General features: G+C 38.1%; 2 protein-coding genes across 5 annotated transcripts in view; both read left to right on the top strand.

Moving 5' to 3' along the window:
* The window catches only part of cep170ba (centrosomal protein 170Ba), a 62,842-nt gene extending 57,232 nt beyond the window's left edge, over positions 1–5,610 (top strand). For all 4 annotated transcript variants that reach the window (XM_072269495.1, XM_072269500.1, XM_072269508.1 and 1 more), the window contains one exon: positions 61–5,610. In XM_072269495.1, the coding sequence (XP_072125596.1) occupies positions 61–350 (290 nt within the window). In that variant the 3' untranslated portion in view covers positions 351–5,610. The remainder of the gene's footprint in view (positions 1–60) is intronic.
* An 843-nt stretch (positions 5,611–6,453) lies between these two features.
* The window catches only part of LOC140211907 (5'-3' exonuclease PLD3-like), a 47,404-nt gene continuing 30,368 nt past the window's right edge, over positions 6,454–23,489 (top strand). Inside the window, exon 1 of the mRNA XM_072282149.1 lies at positions 6,454–6,486. Within this exon, the coding sequence (XP_072138250.1) occupies positions 6,481–6,486 (6 nt within the window). The 5' untranslated portion in view covers positions 6,454–6,480. The remainder of the gene's footprint in view (positions 6,487–23,489) is intronic.

Raw genomic sequence — 23,489 nt, 5'->3', positions numbered from 1 at the left:
ATTCCTTTCCCAGTATTTTGCAAGAAGGACAGACCTACTAATATATCTCTTATTTCACAGTAATCAATACAATCATAGACCCCGATGGATCTCTGGATGCCTTGACTGCTAATCAAGTGCCACCAAGTTCTGCTTCAGCTATGAAGATGAAAGAAAGGACTGTTAATACAATGATCTCCTCAAAAGATTTGCCTAAATCACCAGTGCAGATACCGATGGCATACGCCCAGCAGGGCTCCAAACCACCTCAGATGTCATCTGACCCAGACAGCATTGACTCTGACACTGAGTGTAATACTCAGTGTACCATGGTAGAACCAAATATAGAAGATGCCATTACAATGCTTTGAAAGAGCATGTTTTGTTTTGGCCATTATTGCACCGGTGTGTATTGTCATTGTTGCAATGTGAGGGTGATTGTGGAAAAAAAACTGTATAGAATAATATTGTGACTGATATATTGCACAGAAAGAGCTTTTTGGAAAAAAACGGAAATTAGCAAAAAAAAACTTAGCTAGGCTGCATAACACTGTGGCAACATGAATTCAGCATACGTGCAAAATGGAATGTGACTGAAGTCGAAAACAAATATTTGAGTTCTTGACTAAGTTGTGCCATTTGAATATTACAGTATGTAACTGCCGTGCACTGAAGAACATTCTAGTTCCACAAGTTCCGTTTTGCATGTCAAGTTCAGCACAAACTTAATGATTGAACAATGGCTCCATATTTAGCAAGTTAATACATTCTTAGTATTCTTTTGCTTTTTTATAACATGATACGATATGGACAGACTGATAATTAACACACAGTGGTGTTTTCAATATTGGTTAATTATTTTGTGAGGGAGAAATCAATCATTGTGCTCTAACCTAATCTTTATTTTCTTGTAAACACGTAATAGTTAAATATCTGTATTCAGATCAAGTATGTGGTATAATTTCAGCACATCACTACTATGCATGAATACATAAGGTTTTTCTAATCCTTGATGATGTTGAGCAGCCTTTAATTTTGTGGGAGGAAACCCATACACATCACCTCAATAATACGACAGTTCTAAAGCTTCCAGACAGTTTTCTAATTTAAATTATAACCAATTCAAACTAACACAACCTCCTCAGCCAGTAAATTCTGCAAGAGCAAAATTGGGACTTCCCAACCAGAAAATAATAATGCACAAACATAACTCATACTTTAAAATGTTAAAGGTTTAACTAGGAAAGTATTGCATTTGGAACTATTTTCAGTTATATGTGCTTAAACTGAGTTTTTTTTTTCTCAAGCTGTTCTTTTAACATGCTTACCTTTGCCTTCCATATTATCCCTTTTCAGCTGGGAATGCACACACCCATCCATGAACTTCCCCATAATTATAGCTAATTCCACCAGTGCATGGCATGCCTTCTCTACTGATCTAACACGCCAATGATCACAGAACTTTTTCATAGGGAAGAATTTGCCTATGTGATATTTGTAGTTTGGATAGCTTGCATGAAGGTTTAGAATAGTAATATTAGAGCTGTCAAAGTGTCAGATAAGGCAAATGACTAAAAATGATGCTGATTTTTGAGAAGTTTCATTAATAGAAAATATTTCTCCTGTTCTTTATTGACAGAAGCATTAATGATGCCTACATTTGTGCTGATGAGCTTCAGAAACTTAATGCACAAGCTCTAGAGCTGATAAACCAAGCAAAAATCATTAAAATTGATCATATGATCATAAACGGTACAAATATGAAACATGCACAGGACAAAGGCATTAAAATATTAATTCAGTGCTAATATCTTTATATGCCACACTGTACTATCAATATATTGCATAAATAACAGCAACAATGTTCTGTGATAACTGGAATGATAAAAATGATAAAATAGCATATCCCTATCTTTGTAATTGTGGTATTTATTTCAGAGACTTGGTTCTTATGAAGTTTGATCTCCTTACTGCAGATTAACCCATCTAACACAAAACCAAAACCAAAGATCTTAGCTTCTCACCTGCATTTTCTTTAAATTCACTCTTTCACATCAGTTGGTTTAATACAACTTCCAAAGGTTTATGGATCAGTTCTCACAATAATTATCTACCTTCATTTTATCATTTCCTATGATGTTAGTTAATGAACAAATGACGGTGTGAGGCTACCTATAGTACACAACACAATAGATGAATATAATTGTGGCATCTGTATACTAACTACCCGTTATGTTATTGGCATTTAGGGCAGCAATGAAGGTCCTCCATTTCTGTCTGTCCTTGGCCATCTTTTGGTCTTGCCAGTGTTCAGGACTTTCTTCATCATACCAATAGCTTCCTCTCAGTTTTCACTGCAGTCGACCTTGCAAGTCCCAGGTGGAGACTCAGGAACACCGTCGCACACAGATGTAGAAAGATCCTTCATTGCTGTTTCTGCAACAATTGTGTCTGACCAGTCAGGGTTATTCGACGGGAGATGAACCCCCAAAACGAGAGCACTGGTGGACCGCACTTTGTCTGGCCTCCACCCTTTGACCTGTTTGGCATGAGTGTCCCTACCAAGAGCACTGACTCCAGCCAACATAGCTCTCCACAACCCTCCAAACCACAACAAGGTTGTGACCTTCTTAGAAGGGTATCTGTATACTTTGTCCGTTATGTGCATGTGTCTGCCTGTTCCTGTTTCTAAGCTGCATATGTTGTTTCAGCGTATGTTTAACTACTCACCATAAAAACAAAAGCTGGTGGCATGGCAGCAAACAATTAAAAATGACTAATGTTTAATGTGCACAGCACCTCTACGTGTGATATCAAATCCCCCGCATTTCTTCCTGGAGTGCAGCTTTTGGTCTGCATCTGCCTTTTATGTAGTGTGTACTGTAGGTATCTGTGTGAGAATTTGAATACAAGAAGTGCTTTTTTTTTGTTTGTGGAGTTGACTAGTAATTGTCTTCCACTTGCAGATTATAATTTTAAATGGTTACAGAATAGTGAAGCTATATTATCCAAACTTCAGTTCCTTCTCTATTTATTTGCTGCAAATAATTCTGTTTTTAGAAAGGAAGTATGCTTCAACCTTTAGCTTTAGTCCTGATTTGACTGATTGCTCTCAGCAAGTACACTGGTTTTATGGGGGAAAAATATTGTCACCTCTTTTCACTAAATCAATAGCAGAATTGCAGGTTTCTTACAGCAGTATATGAACATGTTATTGTATGTTGCTTAGGTAGTGGCTCTTGTATGTTCATAAGTTAAATTTTATGGGGACTTTGCTATTTTAATTGTTGACAAATAACAAATTTTGCCAAGCAGTTTGGAAGATTCTGAATTAGAAGCTGATATCTTAAATGATTAGTTAATTTAATAATCAGATGTAGTATGCTTACACTAAATTTTTGTAAATGTAGAAATATGTAATTCCTTCAATATTGTTGTACACTGTTCATAAGTAATGTCCTGTGCTAAAATGTCTTAAGCACTTGTTGCTAGCCTGCTGAAACTGTACTTTTTCTTGAGTGGCACATTTATTATTTTACTTGTAACAGATTCTATTTAAATGAGAAATACCAACTGTGCAGCTTTTAATTTCCAACTGGATCATGCCATTTTTGGAATATTGTATTTCTGTACACACTCCAGCTTTCCATTTATTGTATATTTCACTTTTGCACAATTGTATAAAGCTGAATATACTCGGCTTTCTTCCATTTTTGGCCAGTTTCAAAGCAGTAATTTATTTTGTTGCCTTATAATGAATATCATGTGTAAATTTTGTTGAAATGAAAGCATTTGATTGTTAAATTGTTTTGCACAGTAGTATAATTTTTAAATTCTATTTAATTTTTCCATAGAATGTAACTACAATAAACCATTCTACATAGCAGTGAAATGTTTGTGTTTTGAAAATCCATGTGAACAACTGTTAAATTGCTAAACTAACCAGGCTGCAAGATGAAGTATTTAGTAATCATAAAAAAATTGGCTCATGTCAGCTCAAGGTATCATACTGCTCAGTACCAAACTGAGACTTTGCTTTGCATTTACTGACACTCTTAAATTGTAATGGTATCCTTTTCCACATGTCTGTCTGGATCAGACAGAGGAAAATTAACAAAAGTATGCTTAAAATGGCAGAGTATTTTATTCATAAGATTTCCTTCTCCTTAAAGTCTAGCAGCTGGCATCCCAGGGAGTTAAATAATCAGAGAAATTTACAGCACAGAATTTGAGTTTTTGGACTGTTGTATGCATGCCAACCAGAAATCTCACTCATAGCTCTGCATGTTGTGGTTTTTTCAAATGCTTTACCAAGTACTGTATAAATATAAGAATCCACTATTCTTTCAGGCAGTAGGTTCACTTGTTGAGCAAAATAACTTTAAATCTGATCAAATTAATTTAGATATATCCCCAGCAGTTACTGATCTTTTGGCTAATGGAAATAGATCCTTCTGTTCACCACGCCCATGCCTCTCATAATTTTCATTTTTCATCCATAAAGAAACAATTCTCCAGCCCTCACAGTGCTAACAAATTCTTCCTGTACTATTGCTGGTTCTCTTTTGCTGGGTACAGTACAATTTCAGCATTACGTTTCTGATCTTGTATTCAGTGCTTTGACTGATACAGATAAGTATCCATATCCCAGCTTACCGACGTACCTTGCTTCCTCAAGATCCCTATTTTCCATTACGTTTGGTATCCAAACATTTATCAGATGTTCCCTTGCAATGTTTGCCCTCTCTACAGACATGACTTTGCACTTTTGGGAATGGAATTCCACTTGCCACTTTGGTGTCTCCTGCTGCATGCAGCTCCAATGACCTTGACATCACTATTGTCTGTGCAGAGTTCGCTTACTTTTCCCCTGGTGTGTTGGTTTCCTAATACAGTCCAAATACATGCTGGTAGGTTAATTATCTGCTGTGCCATACTCCCTTAGTTGATGGTAAAGATAATCAAAAGGGAGTTGATGACCAATTGTGAGAGAGACTGTTGTAGGGGGTACAAGGAAGTAATGGGAATAGGACTCAAACTGATGGGCCAAATAGCTTCCTTGTGCATTGTTGTAAATCTAAAAAAGGTAATTGGTTCATTGTTATTTTGTGAGAAAGCTGACAATTTTATGTTTCAAGATGAAAGTATGTTTTCTAAACAAATCAGGAAACAGATTCATATCAAACTTCAATGACTTGTTCAACATTTCATGTGATATTTTCAGTAATAATATTTTAAATGCATTTAGACTATTTCAGACTCGTCCAGTATTTTGTGTTACTCAGAAATTCAGATTCAAGTTGGATTTCAACATGAATGTTATGTTGAAGAGTTTATTTTTATTAATGTCCCTTAAAATAAGAAATGGTTTAATAGTGCAAATGTTCAAAAGTTAGAAGTATTGTTTGGTTATTTGAACTGAATTGCAATACACTAGATGACTTGCCACAAGTTATGCTGGATAATACATTGATTAGTTAGTAAGCCTGAAAATGCAAGTTATGACATTCGTCATCCTGCAGTATTGAATTACCGTTTGGTGTTGTGCAGCTAATGAATGAAAACATCAGTCATAATTAGCAACACACATAAAAAAATGCTGGTGAACGCAGCAGGCCAGGCAGCATCTAGGTACAGTCGATGTCTCAGCCTGAAATGTTGATTGTACCTCTTCCTATAGATGCTGCCTGGCCTGCTGCGTTCACCAACATTTTTTGTGTGTGTTGCTTGAATTTCCAGCATCTGCAGATTTCCTCGTGTTTCAGTCATAATTAGCAGGCCAGTATAGAGCTGACTTGCTGTATTACACCAAATGGCGCCTGATCTATTATGCATTGTACCTGGTTTTGGGGCAATCAACATTCAAACCCAAGTCTTATTGTTTAATGGTCTGCCATTGAAAAAACATTCTGATAATTTTATGGTCTGACTCGAAGTAGCACCAGAAGAGGAAACAAATTCAGACTTCTCAGGAGAAACTGATCAAATAAATTTACTACAGTTGATGTAAGTTTTAAAATAACAACACAAATTTTTTTTAATGTATATGAATTGTAAAAAGCTTGCTGAGTGCTTTTTTAAGTTTTAAGCATCTGGTGCTTATGTTTATTCATAACCAATCACATTCTGGTTATGAACAGGAACCATTTAATAAAAATATACCAAAAAGATAATGAAAATGTGTTCTTTCTTTCTTATTTTTCTGTTTTGAAGATCTGAGTGTTATCCATCCCAAATTTCCTTTGAATTGATTGGCCTGCTTTGCCTTATCAGCTTTATCACCTCTTTCTCTTTGTGCAAATGAAATGAGGTGGAATTTGGTGATAACATTGCAGCCCAAAACCAAATTACATTAAAAAAGAAGTGCATAACTTAAAAGAGGAACTAAAAGAAATTTAGCTGTTTGAATAAAGGTTTCATCACGTCATAGCAGATGTTTATTATGGACTGAACTGTCAGTATCTGTAGATGAAAACAGCCAGCGAAACGATCGGCTTCTCTATGGTGGTAAGTTCACACGTGCTGCTTTTCTGTTATCCAATACTGCACTGAAGTTATTCCTGACTTAAGCAGTTTTCTTAAAGTAGTAACCATGAATTTTGTTTTTGTGTGTTTTTGAATTCTTTCTTAATAGTTGATTTTGCACAATTATAAAGACTAAAACAAAAGGTGGTCCTTGGCATCAAATGCATTAAATGGATGTAAGCCCTCTTCCCAATCTTAGTCCTTAATGAAAATTAAATTAATATAATTTCAGTGCCTTAGTTACTGAATGAGTTCAGATGATCTTATAATGAATTCCTTTGAATATACACAAAATCTAATCATTGAAGTGAGCTGCTCCTTTAATTCTTGTGTACAAGGTCAGATAATGGACAATGCAGTGGTCTTCTACTTCAACCTTTGTAATCAGGGCCAATTTATTAACGCAATGGTGAAAAGCATTCAAATGACAATTGCGTACTTACTGATTCAAACATTTTCCTCCAATTGTTTAAACTGATGTTGCCCTTTTATATTTCCAACAAGGCATTGTCTTACAATTGGAATTTACCATTCATTATCCTCATTCAAACCTTCCCTAATGTCTACATACTCACCAGGTAAACAGTACTGATTAACACCTGGAAACCTGGCAGATTAGGCATTTTTTTTCTCTCAACCGGCAAATTGTAGAGCTTTGAGCACCTGAGTTTAACTAATTTGCCACAAATTGAGCGTGTGACCTTGTTCTATAGAGTGCAGCTTGTAAATCAACAAGCTTGTTTAAACATTGGGTAAGTGATTTAAAATACTACTGAGCTGCAGAGAATGTTGTGGAACAAGGACAGTAGCTTCCAATAAGTGAATTTGTAAAAAGTGAATAATGTAGTCAAACAAGAACCCAAACATACATTTGAAATCTACAGATGCACTAAGGTGTATTTTTGGACTGCTCTTGTTATTTTCAGTTCCTTTGTATAACTGTATCTTTGCTATGTGCAGTAGATCATATGAGGCAGAATTAAAGCTATGCATTTGATCTAACAGCATTTCAATTAATGGCTTCAAATGCAAAGCCAATATGATTTAGATATGTATGTGGTTTCAAAGTGGAGGATATTTATGAGAGGTCATTTTTAATGCAAAGTATTTCTTAACTGGCAAATTGAGGTATTGGTTAATTTTCTGATATTGCATGATAACATTTTTAGCGCAATATCTTAAATTGTTTGTGATTCAAGATAAATTACATTTCATTGGGTATAGGTGATGTATGTATGGCTATGTTGCTCATTTTAATACAGCATAACCAATATCAAGTGTGAAGATGTCATGAATTTTCTGCCAGTGCTTTTTTATTTGTTCAGACACGTGAAGAGATTAAATCATAAGGGTTTGTTACACTAAGAAAGAATAATTTTGAGTTTGTAGGATAAAATAACTTGGAGTTTTTGGCATTCAAATTCAATATGAAATTCTTTGTGGACTATCATGCTTCTCATGACCCAAAATGTTAACACAAAATAATTACAAGTGCTAAAATGACTAAAATCTGAAATACTTGAAATTAATATGCTCATTCCCATTAACCACGTTCATTTATAATAGCTTTGAAGATCAAATGGATTCAGAGAAGAATTCTGTGTGGCATGTTGTAATGCATTGGCATTCTACCATGACATATGGTATACAAATTATGAGAGGTGTAGATAGGGTAAATGCAGTGTGTTTTTTCCACTGAGGTTGGGTGAGACTAAAACTAGAGGTCAGGAGTTAAGGGTGAAATATTTAAGGGGAACATGAGGGGAAACTTCTTCACTCAGAGTGTGGTGAGATTGTTCAACGAGCTGCCAGAGGAAGTGGTGGATGTGGATTTGAATTCAACGTTTAAGAGAAATTTGGTTAGGTACAAGGATGGGAGGGGTATGGAGGGCTATGGTCCAGGGATGGATTGATGGGACTAGGCAGAATAATAGTTTAGTACAGACTAGGTGGGCCAAAGGGCCTGTTTCTGTGCCATAGTGTTCTATAACTATATTCTCTGACCATTACTTCTAAAGGGACGCAGTCAGCCCTATATCAGTAAGGGATGGCATAGACAAAGTGCATGTGTGTCCAATATCATTTACATATTTATAGCAGCATAAAATTAATATTTTGATTAAAAGGTAACTTGATTTGTTGCCTTAGCTGTAGTAATTGAATTTGAGGTGCCATTCTTGGTAATTAATTCTGCAACCATGTCCTGTTCTTTAAGGTTGATTATTAACTCATGCATACTAGATGTGATACTGGAATTAGGAAGAATGCGCGGGGATCTCATTGAAACCTACCGAATATTGAAAGGACTAGATAGGGTGGATGTGGAGAGGACGTTTCCTGTGGTGGAAGTATCCAGAATTAAAGGGCACAGCCTCAAAACTGAGGGGTGACCTTTTAGAACAGAGGTAAAGTGGAGTTGTTTTTAGCCAGAGAGTGGTGAATTTCTGCAAAGAGGCCGGGGTCTGTGGATATATTTAAGGTGGAAGTTGATCGTTTCCTGATCAGTCAGGGTATCACAGGATATGGCAAGAAGGCAGGTGTACGGGGCTGAGTGGGATCCTGGATCAGCCATGATGGAATGGCAGTGCAGACTCGGGCTGAATGGCCTAATTCTGCTCCTACGTCTTATGGTTTTATGGTGATGATCTGCTATCAGTTATTTAATTACTGAAGGATTTTTAGAAGAATTATCGTGTATATTTGTACCTATGGAGAAACGTGATCTAACCGTAGCAAGTTATTGATTAAGGAAATCCTTTACTTCATCTTTACCGCGGTCTGGAATCTGACTGCAGCTTGCAGTGCAGAATAACTCTGTAACATTAATGCTATGGCATCTGATCTTGTACTGTGTATTTAAATTTTCCAATAATTTGGTATCCACATCTTAATGCATAAGCATCTGATTACAAACTAATTATAATTAGTGACTGAGTTTTCTTACAGTGAGCTGTAGCATTTGTAATTTATATAAAGGAGAGAATGTCTAAGCAGAATTTTCTCAGACTTTTCTCAGTCTGTCTTTTATTAAACCCCTGCATTTAAAAAAAACTATCCAAACCATAGCTCATTGGTAAATGTAAACCAATGAAAAATGTCATTACAAGCAATTTTGAAACCCAAATGATGGATAGCATGAAAAATAGCATTTAAATTCCCGTATATCCCCTTCCTTCCAAACATAATTCTGTTTTTTTAAACTAAATTATTATAGCAGAATTTATATGGTTCTGTTTATCACAGTAACTTTTGCAGAGTGGGAAAGAGGATGTAAACAATATGCTAAAATAAAAGTTTGGAAATTTCAGAAAATAGTTAAACTAGATGTTATATATTGAGAGTAGCTTTATTTTTAGCTGAGATTCCTATATGTCATTTGGCATCTCTGAACACAAGATACAATTTAATATCTAATTATATGAAATTATTGGCTTGCCACCATTGTAAGACTTGCTCTCGGTAATTCTTTAGTGGCTGATATTTTCCTCCAAACTGACTATTGTGTTTTAAAATCATATATTACAAATACTTAATTAAAAAGTATCTGGATCCCAATATCTTGCTGAAAAAATGTTTTTGATTTTAATTTTGCAAATGTATTCAGCTGTTCTGCAATTTTCTTAAGATAGTGGAATTCAGTATAGTACCATCTTGAAAGTCTGTTAAAATATTTAAATGTTTTGACCAGATGTAAAACCATAGTTTTAATCACTTCTCTTTTTTAACCACTGTTGTATGAGATCGAGTCATATTAATTCTATAAAGGGCATTTTATAAAAGCAATTCAAACTGGTGGCTGTTTATGTACAGGTTCAATCACTTACAAAATCACAGTTCAGGAAGTAAGTGAAACTGCTATATGCCTTTACTCATGGCAGGAATATGAACATTGAAGTCTGATACTAAACAAGAGTAAACTGAGGCTAAACTCATCAACCATGCTCCATTAGCTAAATAGGTTACATGTGACAGTTGGCAAGAAAAGCCAAAGTTCAAGAACAGTAACATTCTCATCTTTCCAATCATCACTGAGGGGTGCAGATGGCAGGACTGGACAAAATTCCCTCCGTCCCGTCCCTCCCTCTGAGAGTGCTGTAGGTTGTCAATGCCTTGTCTCTAATGTAAAGAGAATATTACCCACTAGCTTAAAGTATGGAAAAGTGACTTTCTATCATCAAAACTGGCATCCTAGTGAATATCTCCACATTCTCAAAAGGAGAGTACAAAATTGTACTGTGCTGAGGAAAAAAGCTAGTGAAATTATTCTGATATGCTACTGCATGCTATAATGTACTGTCAATTTTACATGTGATCAGAAACATCAAAATAATTTGTATTAGACACAATATTGAATAAATAGCAAAATCTCACTATTCACAGCTTAGAATTGATAGACAGTGCTGAACTGTAGTGAGGACTTAATTTTGTTAGTACAATCAGTTGACTATTGTGTAGCAAGTTCGTTTGTCAATGAAAGTAGTAACACTACTTCACACAACAGAAACTGGAAATAACAGAGAGCTGCTCAAATTCCTTTCTCTGCAGCAGACTAACAACAAACAGATGTGAAACTTCAATCTCAATTCCTCTTTTTCTACTTGGTGATTGTTGGCACAAATCCATTCACGTTAGTATTTTGTCTATTTTGGTTAATATAAACACTGATTCATTGCTTATTTTATTACTTTATCATGTGAGTTGTTTTCATTTAAATTGCTCCCACTGTGTGTGGATACACGCTAAAAATGTAAACTTAAAGCTAAAAAATATGTTCTGTTAATTTTCAGAATTTTCTTGGTATATTTGCTTTTCTTCCTAAAAGAGCAAAATGCCATGTATCTTTTGTAGAAATATTTTAGTGGAGTTACCGATGAGATGAGGGGATCTCAATATATAAAGCAACATCAATGAGCAATTTACCCCTATTTCTATGCATCCTCTCATTGTTCGTATGTAGGAGGTTGGCGGCCTACTATTTGCTGTCCTTTGTTGAGCTGGCCAATCTCAGCTGCAGGGGTCCTGTAATAGGCCTCAGTATCCTAAGGTTTTAAAAAAGAGGGAAATCATTAATGTTTCAATTTCCGATCAATCCCACAACTTCCAGCAGCATTTTTCATTGCGAAACACCATGCTAAGAGCACAATCTGGCACATTGTTGCAAAGGTTAGTTTTCTTTTGGGGTGATCTGTCAAATTTTGTGCCATAGCTGTCTATACCCATGCTAAATGGGATATTTACTCACTTGCACACATGACTAAAACACAGTGTGCAAGAGCCAGGGAACCTGTATGAAACTGATGTACACGTTTGTAGGTTCCTGTATGTTTCTCCATGCAATGTGCTTTCTATGTAATGTTTGAAAAAAGACAAAGGAGCAGAATGTAAGAGATTTTGCAGATGCTGGAAATCCAGAGCAACACACACAAAAAGCTGGAGGAATTCAGCAGGTCAGGCAGCATCAATGGAAAATAAACAGTTGATGCTTTGGGCTGAGACCCTTCATCAGGACATCCCTCCATTTGGTCACTCAGCCATCTAGTCTGCTCCATCATTCAATCATAGCTTGTTCAAAGTAAATATATTATCCAAGTATATACAATGCCTATAAAAAGTATTCATCCCCCTTGGATGTTTTTATGTTTTATTGCTTTTCAACATCACAGTGGATTTAATTTGGCTTTTTTTGACACTGATCAACAGAAAATGACTCGTGTCAAAATGAAAACAGATCTATACAAAGTGAACTAAATTAATTACAATTAGAAAACACAAAATAATTGATCACACTCCCTTCAATATGACACATTCAAATCATCACTGGTGCAGACAATTCATTTGAGAAGTCACATAATTAGTTAAATGAAGATCACCATGTGCAATCAAGGTGTTTCAATTGACTGTAGTAAAAATACACCTGTATCTGGAAGGTCCAACTGCTGGTGAGTCAGCATCCTGACCAAAACTACACCATGAAGACAAAAGAACACTTCAAGTAGCTCCGTGAACAGGTCATTGAAAAGCACAAGTCAGGAGATGGATACAAGATAATTTCCAAGTCACTGAATATCTCTTAGAAGTCAGTCTTCAAGAAATGGAAAGGATATGGTGCAGCTGTAAAATCACCTAGAGTGACCGTGCAAGAAGGGGACTAGTGAGGGAGACCACCAAGAGACCTATGACAACTCTGGAGGAGTTACAAGCTTCAATGGCTGAGCTGGGAGAGACTGTGCATACAACAACTATAGCCCGGGTGCTTCAACAGTCACAGCTTTATGGGAGAGTGGCAAAGAGAAAGTCACCATTGGAAAAAATCTCCAAATCTTGAGCAGAATTTACCAGAAGGCATGTGGAAGACTCTGAGGTCAGCTGGAAGAAGGTTCTGTGGTCTGATGAAACCAAAATTCAGTTTTTGGCCAACAGACTAAACACTATGTTTGGCATAAACCAACCATCACACATAATCAAAAACACACCATCCCTACTGTGAAGCATGGTGGTAGCTGTATCATGCTGTGGGGATACTTCACTGTAGCAGGCCCTGGAAGGCTTGTGAAGATAGAGGGTAAAATGAATGCAGCAAAATACAGGGAAATCCTGGAGGAAAACCTAATGCATCCTGCAAGAGAACTGCAACTTGGGAGAAGATTTGTTTTCCAGCAAGACAATGACCCCAAGCACAAGCCAAAGCTACACAAGAATGGTTAAAAACAACGAAGTTAATATCCTGGAATGGCCAAGTCAGAGACCAGACCTCAATCCAATCGAGAATTTGTGGCTGGACGTGAAAAGGGCTCCTCACTCATGATCTCCATGCAATCTGATGGAGCTTGAGCAGTTTTGTAAAGAAGAATGGGGAAAAATTATTCAGATGTGCAAAGCTGATAGAAACCTATCCACACAGACTTAAGGCTGTAATTGCTGCCAAAGGTGCATCTACTAAACACTGACTTGGAGGGGGTGAATCAATCAATTTGTGTTTTATACTTGTAATTAATTTAGATCAATTTGTAGATATCTGTTTTCACTTTGACACAAAAGGGTCATTTTCCATTGATCAGTGTCAAAAAAGCCAAATGAAATTGTAAAACAATAAAACATGAAAGCTTGCAAGAGTGGGTTTATACCTTATATAGTCATTGTGTACGTCACCATATGCAACCCACAGATTCATTTGCTTGTGGGCAAACTCAATAAATCCAAAAACCATAATAGAATCAATGAAAGACTTCACCAAAAGGGTGGACAAGCAGTGTGCAAAAGACAAACTGCAAATACAAAAAAAAGAAAAAAATAAGTAAGTAAGAAATATCAAGAACATGAGATGAGAAGTCTTTCAAAGTGAGTCCATTGGTTGTGGGAACAGTTCAGTGATGGGGCGAGTGAAGATATCCCTTCTGGTTCAGGAGCCTGATGGTTGAGGGGTAATAATTGTTGCTGAATCTAGTGGTGTGAGTCCTGAGACTCTTGTACCACATTCCTGAGGGCAGCAGTAAGAAGAGAACATGATCTGGGTGGTGGAGGTCTCTGATGATGGATGCTGGTTTCCTGCGACAGCAGTTTCAGTGTAGATGTGCTTGATGGTGGAAAGATGGTGGTGATGGACTGGGCCATATCTACTACTTTTAGTAGGATTTTCTGTTTGAGGGCATTGGTGTTCCCATACCAGGCTGTGATGCAGCCAGTCAATGTACTCCCCACAACACATCTAGATTAGATTAAATTAGATTAGATTATCTATAGACATCAATAGAAGTTTGTCAAAGTCTTAGATGTCATGCCAAATCTTTACAAGCTCCTAAGGAAGTAGAAGCATTGCTGTGTTTTCTTCGTAATTGCGCTAACATACTGGACCCAGGACAGGTCCTCTGAAATGATAACACTGAGAAATGTAAGGTTGCTGACCCTTTCCGCTTCTGAGGACTGGCTCATGGACTTCTGACTTCCTCTTCCTGAAGTTAATAATCAGCTCCTTGGTCTTGCTAACGTTGAGTACGAGGTTGTTGTTGTTGTGGCACCACTCAGCCAGATTTTCAATCTCCCTCCCATGTGCTGATTCATCGCTGCCTTTGGTTCGGCCAGAAACAGTGGTGTCGTCAGCATCTTAAATATGGCATTGGAGCTGTGCTCAGCCACACGGTCATAAGTGTAAAGCAAATAGAGCAGAGGGCTAAGCTCACAGCTTTGTGGTGCACCTCTGCTGATGGAGATTGTGAACAAAATGTTATTGCCAATCCAAACTGACCGAAGTTTGCAAGTGAAGAAATCGAGGATCCAATTTCACATGGAGTTATTGAGGCCAAAGCTTTGAAGCTTATTGATTAGTATTGAAAGGGGTTGAGAGGGAAATTGATTTTCCCTCTCAACACTATTCTCCTGCCTTTTCCCTGTAACTTTTGAAGACCTGACTATCAAGAACCTATCAACATCTGATTTAAATATACCGAATGACTTGGCCTCCACAGCTTCCCGTGGTGAATATTTCTGTTCTGTTGATTTGTTCACATATTTTGTTGCTTGGCATACAATATTTAAAAATATAGCAAGAAATGCTTTGCAATATATTTTGCTTTGCAGGCTCCACAAATTTCTCATGTAAATATAGCCCCTTTTATTAGGTAGTTGGATGCTGCTTAATCAGGCAGTTGTGCAATAAACTTAATGTCTTATACAAAATGAGGAAGTAGTGTAACTTTGGAATAAAATACTCTTCCGGTAAGTTGCCATTATAATATGGAACAAATACCAATGTTTTCTAAAGAGCTTCATCCTTCTACCACAAACCAGAAAAAGTCTGAACAGCTGGAATAAATAATGAAAAATAAAGACATAATAAGGAAGTACCAGCAGCTGCAAAGAAAAGGTTTGAAAGTAACATTGGAAGCATGTGAGGCTGAGATTTATATTGATACAAGACTATATAATATTTAGGTTTCAGGTCCTGCTGAAGGGTTTCAGCCCAAAACATCAGCTATACTCTTTTCCTAGATGCTGCCTGGCCACTGAGTTCCTCCAGTATTTTGTGTGTGTTGCTTGGATTTTCTCTTATTTAATACTTAGGTTTTGCAGTTTTCAAATCGTCTTGAATCAAGGTCGTCCATCTCATTTAATCTTATCCTTAAAACCACAATTAGAAGAAAATTGACTATTTCTGTAAGCAAGCCCTTAACCTGGTGTCAATTAATCTTTAGGAGTGACTTCCAGGTGTTAACTATGCACAGCAATGTTTCTTCATATCTACTTCAAAGATTTCCTTGCAATCTCAAACTTGTATACATTAACAAATAGTTCTAGGTCTACTTTCTGCAGTCAATCTAAAGATGTGACATCAGCAGTTCTACCATCCTTAACAGTGTAGTTTATTTACTTGTTGTAAGAAATTAGAAATGAAGTACTATAAATTTTATTTTCCGGGCTCAGACATTGCTTTTCTTCTAAATAATTATACTAATTGTTTTATGTAATTTGATGTTTTAAGCCAATCTGATGTTTTCAATAGCCCAAACAATTACCTATTTGTAAATTCCAACTTCCTCATCTTGTATAAGGTATTGAAAATAGCATCTTATTCATATTAGTACCTCATATTGGTCAAAATTTAATTCTCATCAGCACTATTACTTAATTATAAAAAAAAATAAAAACACTAAAAGGGGCTGCACAATGGCATGACTAGTAGAGCAATTTCATAACAATTCCAGCGACCCAGGTTTATTCTGGACTCTCACTGCTGTCTGCACTCAATTTGTTCTTCCCTTCTGACTGAGTTTCTTCTGAATGTTCTGATTTGCTTCCACGTGCCAAAGATGTGCTTGCTGCTAATTGGCCATTATAAATAAGCCCCAGTGTCCAGATGAGTGGTCAAATCTGGGGCAGTTGCTGAGAATAAGACAGGGTCAGTGTAAGTGAGAGCTTGATAGTTGGGGTAAGGTTAGTGAGCTGACGATGCTGTGAATTGATGCTATTTAATAGTGAAGCATCACCTTTCCTGGGTTGATTGGAAACATTTTCCTTTTTTAACCATAGTGCTCTAATGTTTTTACTGAAGTTACATTTTTCGGGCAAATAATAATAAGAATAGGTACTTTGTTGATCTCGAGTGGGAAATTACTTTGTTATGGCAGCAGCATTTAAAAACACATTTAGCAATAATAAATAATAAATATAATAGTTAACTAATAATAAAGTACAGAATAATATACAGAAAAATAATTTACCAAGGTGCAATAATGTGCAAAAATAATAAAACAGAGACCATTGTACTATGATGTGTGTTTTCCTGTTGCACAGAGATGAACTATTGTATATGCTTATTGCATTTGGTACGGAAGATTTTCTGTACTGATCCTTGTGACAGCAGAGCTGAATGAGTCTCTTTGAAAGGATGCTGACCTCTTATTCAGTAGGTCATGGAGAGGATGGGTCTGATTGTCCATAACGGATAACAGTCTGTTTAGTGCCCTCCTCTCTCCAGGTTGTAGCTGGGATGGATCCAGCCTTTTTGATGAGTTTATTTAGTCTTTTTCCATCACCAGCACCAATGCTGCTCACCTAACATAAAACCACAAAGAAGACTACACTCGCTACAATAGACTGGTAAAAGATCTCCAACATCCTGCTGCACACATGGAAGAATCTCAGCTTCCTTAGAAAATAGAGTTTGCTCATCCCCTTCCTGTAAAGAGCCCTGGTGTTGGTTTTTCAGTCAAGTCTGTTGTCGAGGTGAACACCCAATTATTTGTACTCCTCCACCACAGCAACATCTTCTCCCAGAATGTATCCAGGACTTGTCACAGTCCTCTTCCTCCTAAAATCAATCACCATCTCCCTGGTTTTGGCCACATTCATGAGCAAGTGATTCCTCGCGCACCACTCCACAAACATGCCCTCCAGTCCTCTGTACTCCAACTCCTGCCCATCCCTGATACACGTGACCACCGCAGAGTCATCAGAGAACTTCTGCAAGTGACAAGACTCAGATTTGTACTGAAAGGCTGAGGTGTTCAGTGTGAACAGAAACGGAGACAGGACAGTCCTTTGTGGAGCTCCAGTGCCACTCACCACTATCTCAGACAGAGAACCACCCAACCGTACAAACTGGGGTCTAGCTGTCAGGTAGTCAGTAATCCAGGAGATTGTGGAATTGTCTATACCCATCTTTTGTAGCTTCTCGATCAGAAGAAGTGGCTGGATTGTTTTGAAGGCACTAGAGAAAGCAAAAAATATGATTCTCACAATGCTACCAACATCATCCAGCTGGGAGTGAGCCCTCTGCAAGGTAGATGATGGCATCATCCACTCCCACATGAGGTTAGTAGACAAACTGTAGAGGGTCCAACGAAGATCCCACCTGCCGTTCAAAGTAAGTCAGGACCAGCTTCTCCAGCACCTTCATCCCATGAGATGTGAGGGCAAATGTTCTGTAGTCATTAAGTTCAAATGGAGTCACCTTCTTGCGTACAGGAACAAAGCAGGAAGTCTTCCATAGCACCAGTATCTTTTCCTGACTCAAACTCTGATTGTAAAGGTGTTGCAAAATACCCTACAGCTGACTCACACAGGTCTTCAGTACCCTGGGGCTGATACCTTACACCTGTACTTGGTACAGAAGAACGGTCAAAAGTTGCAATGAATAGCTTGAAGTGTCCTCGAGGCCTTTGATGGGGTCAAAGTCCTGCCCCTACCTCAGGCAAGTTATTAGTGTATCTTAAGAGACATTTAAGACAAGAAAAATAAATAATTAACAACATCTTAAAACCTGACTCTAATTATAATCTAAAATCATTTAAAATGCACTTTATCCTCTTATTTAAGAAATCAATGGGGCTTCTGATCTTGAAGAGCTGAGGGGACTCAATAAGATTCCCCTGGGAAACTTGACAAAATTGAACTCTAGTACTGGCATCCAGCAATGGAGTGCATTCAGAGATGAGACGCCATCTGTCATTCAACAAGTCTGGCACTTCTGCATTTGGCAGAGTTTAGGACTGCTGCCATTTAAACAGCTAATTGAAGCTGATTCTGTTTGAGACTGTTAGTATTTGTTAGCAAGGAACTTCCCATTGTATCACACGCAGATAATGAAAATAACATTAAGCTGTTTTGGTTCTTGTTCTGAAATGATGATTGCCCTACCTCATCCCCTTAAGGTGCTAGGATCTAGATGTAACTGTGCCAAAAATAACTTCCAGAATTACCTTGGTACTTTCGTCAGACCAATCAATCATTCTTTCTTCTTGGAGTAATTTTATGTCTTTTATATTTATCTGTTGAGCACCATGATGTCTTCTCACAGGTGATCAGCCTACGTAAGTTTGTTGAATATTGGTTATAGTGATTGAGTATTAAGTGACTACAAGGAGCACGCGGACACAAATCTACAAAAGAATTGGAGAGATAATTGGCAAGAGATAAATCCTAGAAAAAGACTAAAAGCAGAAATGTATGTTTACTTAACCCTTCGGTCTGTAATAGAAATGAACTGCACTAAATTTCTATGTTAATTTAGCAAATGGTTCGTGGAAATCTCTTACTAGAGTTGGCATCATTATTATAACATAAACAGGAATAACTTGCCTTCTGACTAACCTTTAACCTTCATATTCCACCCCTGATTCTCCATTATGTTTACAGTTAATTTCAAGATAAATGTTATTAGATATTATTACTCAGGTTTAAATTTAATTCAAAATGGATATAGAGAGAAAAAACAAGTAAACCAATGTTTGATTACAAGTAACCAAGAGATGAATTTCATATTTATTAGAAAACTTTAATGAAACAAGAGTAAATCTCTTTACAGTTCCACCAGAATTTTTGATTAGAGTCCCTAGTAAGTGTAATGAGTCTCTCTCTTTTTAGAAATAATGGATGGAAAGGGACCTGTTGACAGAAGAGAGATTCAGATCTTAATAATTCCAATGGGTGGAGTCATACACATACGAAGGTGGAGATTAGTTGTTACTAATCAATCATTACAGCTTCAAGCCATCCCTGGTTTACCTTCCCAAGGTGCATCAGCTAACAGCTCGGGAAGGCAAATTCTGTTGGAATATAGAAATTGAAAGGAACTTAGGTGTGTTGATGTAGAAAGGGATCTTAGAGTGCAAGCCCAAAGCTTCCTGAAAATGGAGACATCAGCGGATAAAGTAGTGAAAACACTCAGTATGCTTGTCTTCATAGGCATCCTAGTAATAATCACCTGCACTCTGCCTCTTGCTACCCAACCTTGCTGTGGTGTGTCAGCCTTAACAGCATGCAATACACTACCCATGGGCTAAGCAATCAGAGGGGAAAGTTTTAAAGAAGAACTCCGGTTGGTGAATATTAGGAATGAGCTGCCAGAGGAGGTGATAAAGGCAGATCCAATCTTTAAAGTAGTGATTTTATGGGGGAGATGCATTTGAGAGCAGAGTTGATAGTGAAGGAAGGGAAGCCCCTTTCTTTAAAAAAGGAAAGAGGCTCCAATCTTTAAAGGACACTTGAATAGTATAGGAAAAGAGAAGAGGAACCTTGGCATATTACAGGAAAATAGGATTAGTGTATGTAAGTATAATGTTCAGCACGGATGAAGGGAGCTGAAAGGGTCTGTTTTGTGCAGTATGTTTCTATAATTCCTGCAATAAATTTTGTAATCTTGACACAATTTCCGCTAGATGTGACTGCATATAGACCATAAGACAAAGGAGCAGAAGTAGGCCATTCGGCCCATGGAGTCTGCTCTGCCATTTTATCATGAGCTGATCCATTTTATCCTATTTAGTCCCACTGCCCCGCCTTCTCACCATAACCTTTGATGCCCTGGCTACTCAGATACCTATCAATCTCTGCCTTAAAGACACCCAATGACTTGGCCTCCACTGCTGCCAGTAGCAACAAATTCTATAGATTCACCACCCTCTGACTAAAAAAATTTTTTCGCATTTCTGTTCTGAAAGGGCGCCCTTCAATCCTGAAGTCATGCCCTCTCGTACTAGACTCCCCCATCATGGGAAACAACTTTGCCACATCCGCTCTGTCCATGCCTTTTAACATTCGAAATGTTTCTATGAGGTCTCCCCTCATTCTTCTAAACTCCAAGGAATACAGTCCAAGAGCAGACAAACGTTCCTCATATGTTAACCCTCTCATTCCCGGAATCATTCTCGTGAATCTTCTCTGTACCCTCTCCAACGTCAGCACATCCTTTCTTAAATAAGGAGACCAAAACTGCCCACAGTACTCCAAGTGAGGTCTCACCAATGCCTTATAGAGCCTCAACATCACACCCCTGCTCCTATACTCTATTCCTCTAGAAATGAATGCCAACATTGCATTCGCCTTCTTCACTACTGACTCAACCTGGAGGTTAACTTTAAGGGAATCCTGTACGAGGACTCTCAAGTCCCGTTGCATCTCAGAACTTTGAATTCTTTCCCCATTGAAATAATAGTCTGCCCGTTTATTTTTTCTGCCAAAGTGCATAACCATACACTTTCCAACATTGTACTTCATTTGCCATTTCTCTGCCCATTCTTCCAATCTATCCAAGTCTCTTTGCAGACTCTCCGTTTCCTCAGCACTACCGGCCCCTCCACCTACCTTCGTATCGTCAGCAAACTTAGCCACAAAGCCATCTATTCCATAATCCAAATCATTGATGTACAATGTAAAAAGAAGCGGCCCCAACACTGATCCCTGTGGAACACCACTGGTAACCGGCAGCCAACCAGAATAGGATCCCTTTATTCCCACTCTCTGTTTCCTGCCAATCAGCCAAAGCTCTATCCACGTATGTAACTTTCCCGTAATTCCATGGGCTCTTATCTTGTTAAGTAGCCTCATGTGTGGCACCTTGTCAAACGCCTTCTGAAAATCCAAATATACAACATCCACTGCATCTCCCTTGTCTAGCCTACTTGTAATTTCCTCAAAAAATTGTAATAGGTTTGTCAGGCAGGATTTTCCTTTAAAGAATCCATGCTTCCTGCCTATCTTGTCATATGCCTCCAGGTACTCTGTAACCTCATCGTTGACAATCGACTCCAACAACTTCCCAACCACCGACGTCAAGCTAACAGGTCTATAATTTCCTTTTTGCTTCCTTGCCCCCTTCTTAAATAGCGGGGTGACATTTGCAATCTTCCAGTCTTCCGGAACCATGCCAGATTCTATCGACTTTTGAAAGATCATCGCTAATGCCTCCACAATCCCCACAGCTACTTCCCTCAGAACACGAGGGTGCATTCCATCTGGTCCAGGAGATTTATCGACCTTTAGCCTATTCAGCTTCCTGAGTACTTTCTCTGTCGTAATTGTGACTGCGCACACTTCTCTTCCCTGCCACCCTTGAGTGTCCGGTATCCTGCTGTCTTCCTCAGTGAAGACTGATGCAAAATACTTGTTCAGTTCCTCTGCCGTCTCCTCATCTCCCATTACAATTTCTCCAGTATCATTTTCTATCGGTTCTATATCTACTCTCACCTGTCTTTTACTCTTTATATACTTGAAAAAGCTTTTAGTATCCTCTTCGATATTATTTGCTAGTTTCCTTTCATAGTTAATCTTTTCTCTCTTAGTGACCTTCTTGGTTTCCTTTCGTAAGGTTTTAAAGACTTCCCAATCCTCTGTCTTCCCACTAATTTTTGCTTCCTTGTATGCCCTCTCCTTAGCTTTAACTTTGGCTTTGACTTCTCTTGTCAACCACGGTTGCATCCTTTTTCCACTTGAAAATTTCTTCTTTTTTGGAATATACCTGTCTTGCACATTCCTCATTTCTCGCATAAACTCCAGCCATTGCTGCTCTGCCGTCTTTACCGCCAGTGTCTCTTTCCAGTCAACTTTGGCCAGTTCCCCTCTCATGCCACTGTAATTTCCTTTACTCCACTGAAATACTGACACATCAGATTTCGGCTTCTCTTTTTCTAATTTCACAATGAACTCAATCATGTTATGATCACTGTCTCCTAAGGGTTCCTTCACCTCAATCTCTCCAATCACCTCCGGTTCATTACACAATACCCAATCCAGTACAGCCAATCCCCTAGTGGGCTCAACAAAAAGCTGTTCTAAAAAGCCATCTCGCAGACATTCTACAAATTCTCTCTCTTGAGATCCAGTGCTGACCTGATTTTCCCAATCTACTCGCATGTTAAAATCCCCCACAATTATCATAACACTGCCCTTCTGACAAGCCTTTTCTATTTCCAGTTGTAATTTGTAGTCCACATCCCTGCAGCTGTTTGGAGGCCTATAAATAACTGCCATCAGGGTCCTTTTACCCCTGCTATTCCTTAGCTCAACCCATAAAGATTCTGCACCTTCCGATCCTTTATCACCTCTTTCTAATGATTTAATATCATTTCTTACCAATAAAGCCACGCCTCCCCCTCTGCCTACCTTCCTATCCTTATGTATCCTTCCTTCCTATATATAAACACATATTGTAATGAAGTTTCCACACCAACTATCACCTTACTATATTTTGTACCTTCAAAACATTAAACTAATTCAAAGGAAGTCCAAAATGTGATCAAACCTCAAGTTTACTTAAAGCGAGGCACATGCAGCATCCCTGTTGCACCTGATGACCCTGTGATCTCTGTCTCAGAGGCCACTGTTAGGCTGTCTTTAAAGAGAGTGTACCCTTGCTAAGCAGAAGGTCCTGATGGAGTACCCGGTAAGGCTCTGAACACCTGTGCTAACCAACCAGCAGGAGTATTCAAGGACATTTTCAACCTCTCACTGCTGTGGGCGGAAGTTCCCACTTGCTTCAAAAAGGTAACAATTACACCAGTGCCTAAGAAGAATAATGCAGGCTGCCTTAACGACTATCACCCGGTAGCACTCACATCGACAGTGATGAAATGCCTTGAGAGGTTGGTCATGACTAGACTGAACTCCTGTCTCAGCAAGGATCTGGACCCATTGCAATTTGCCTATCGTTACAATAGGTCAATGGCAGACCAAATCTCAATGGCTCTCCACACGGCTTTAGACCACCTGGACAA

This window comes from Mobula birostris, chromosome 1, assembly GCF_030028105.1.
Source record: "Mobula birostris isolate sMobBir1 chromosome 1, sMobBir1.hap1, whole genome shotgun sequence".
NCBI classification, from domain to species: Eukaryota; Metazoa; Chordata; class Chondrichthyes; order Myliobatiformes; family Myliobatidae; genus Mobula; species Mobula birostris.
This window is presented reverse-complemented; position numbering and strand designations above follow the sequence as displayed.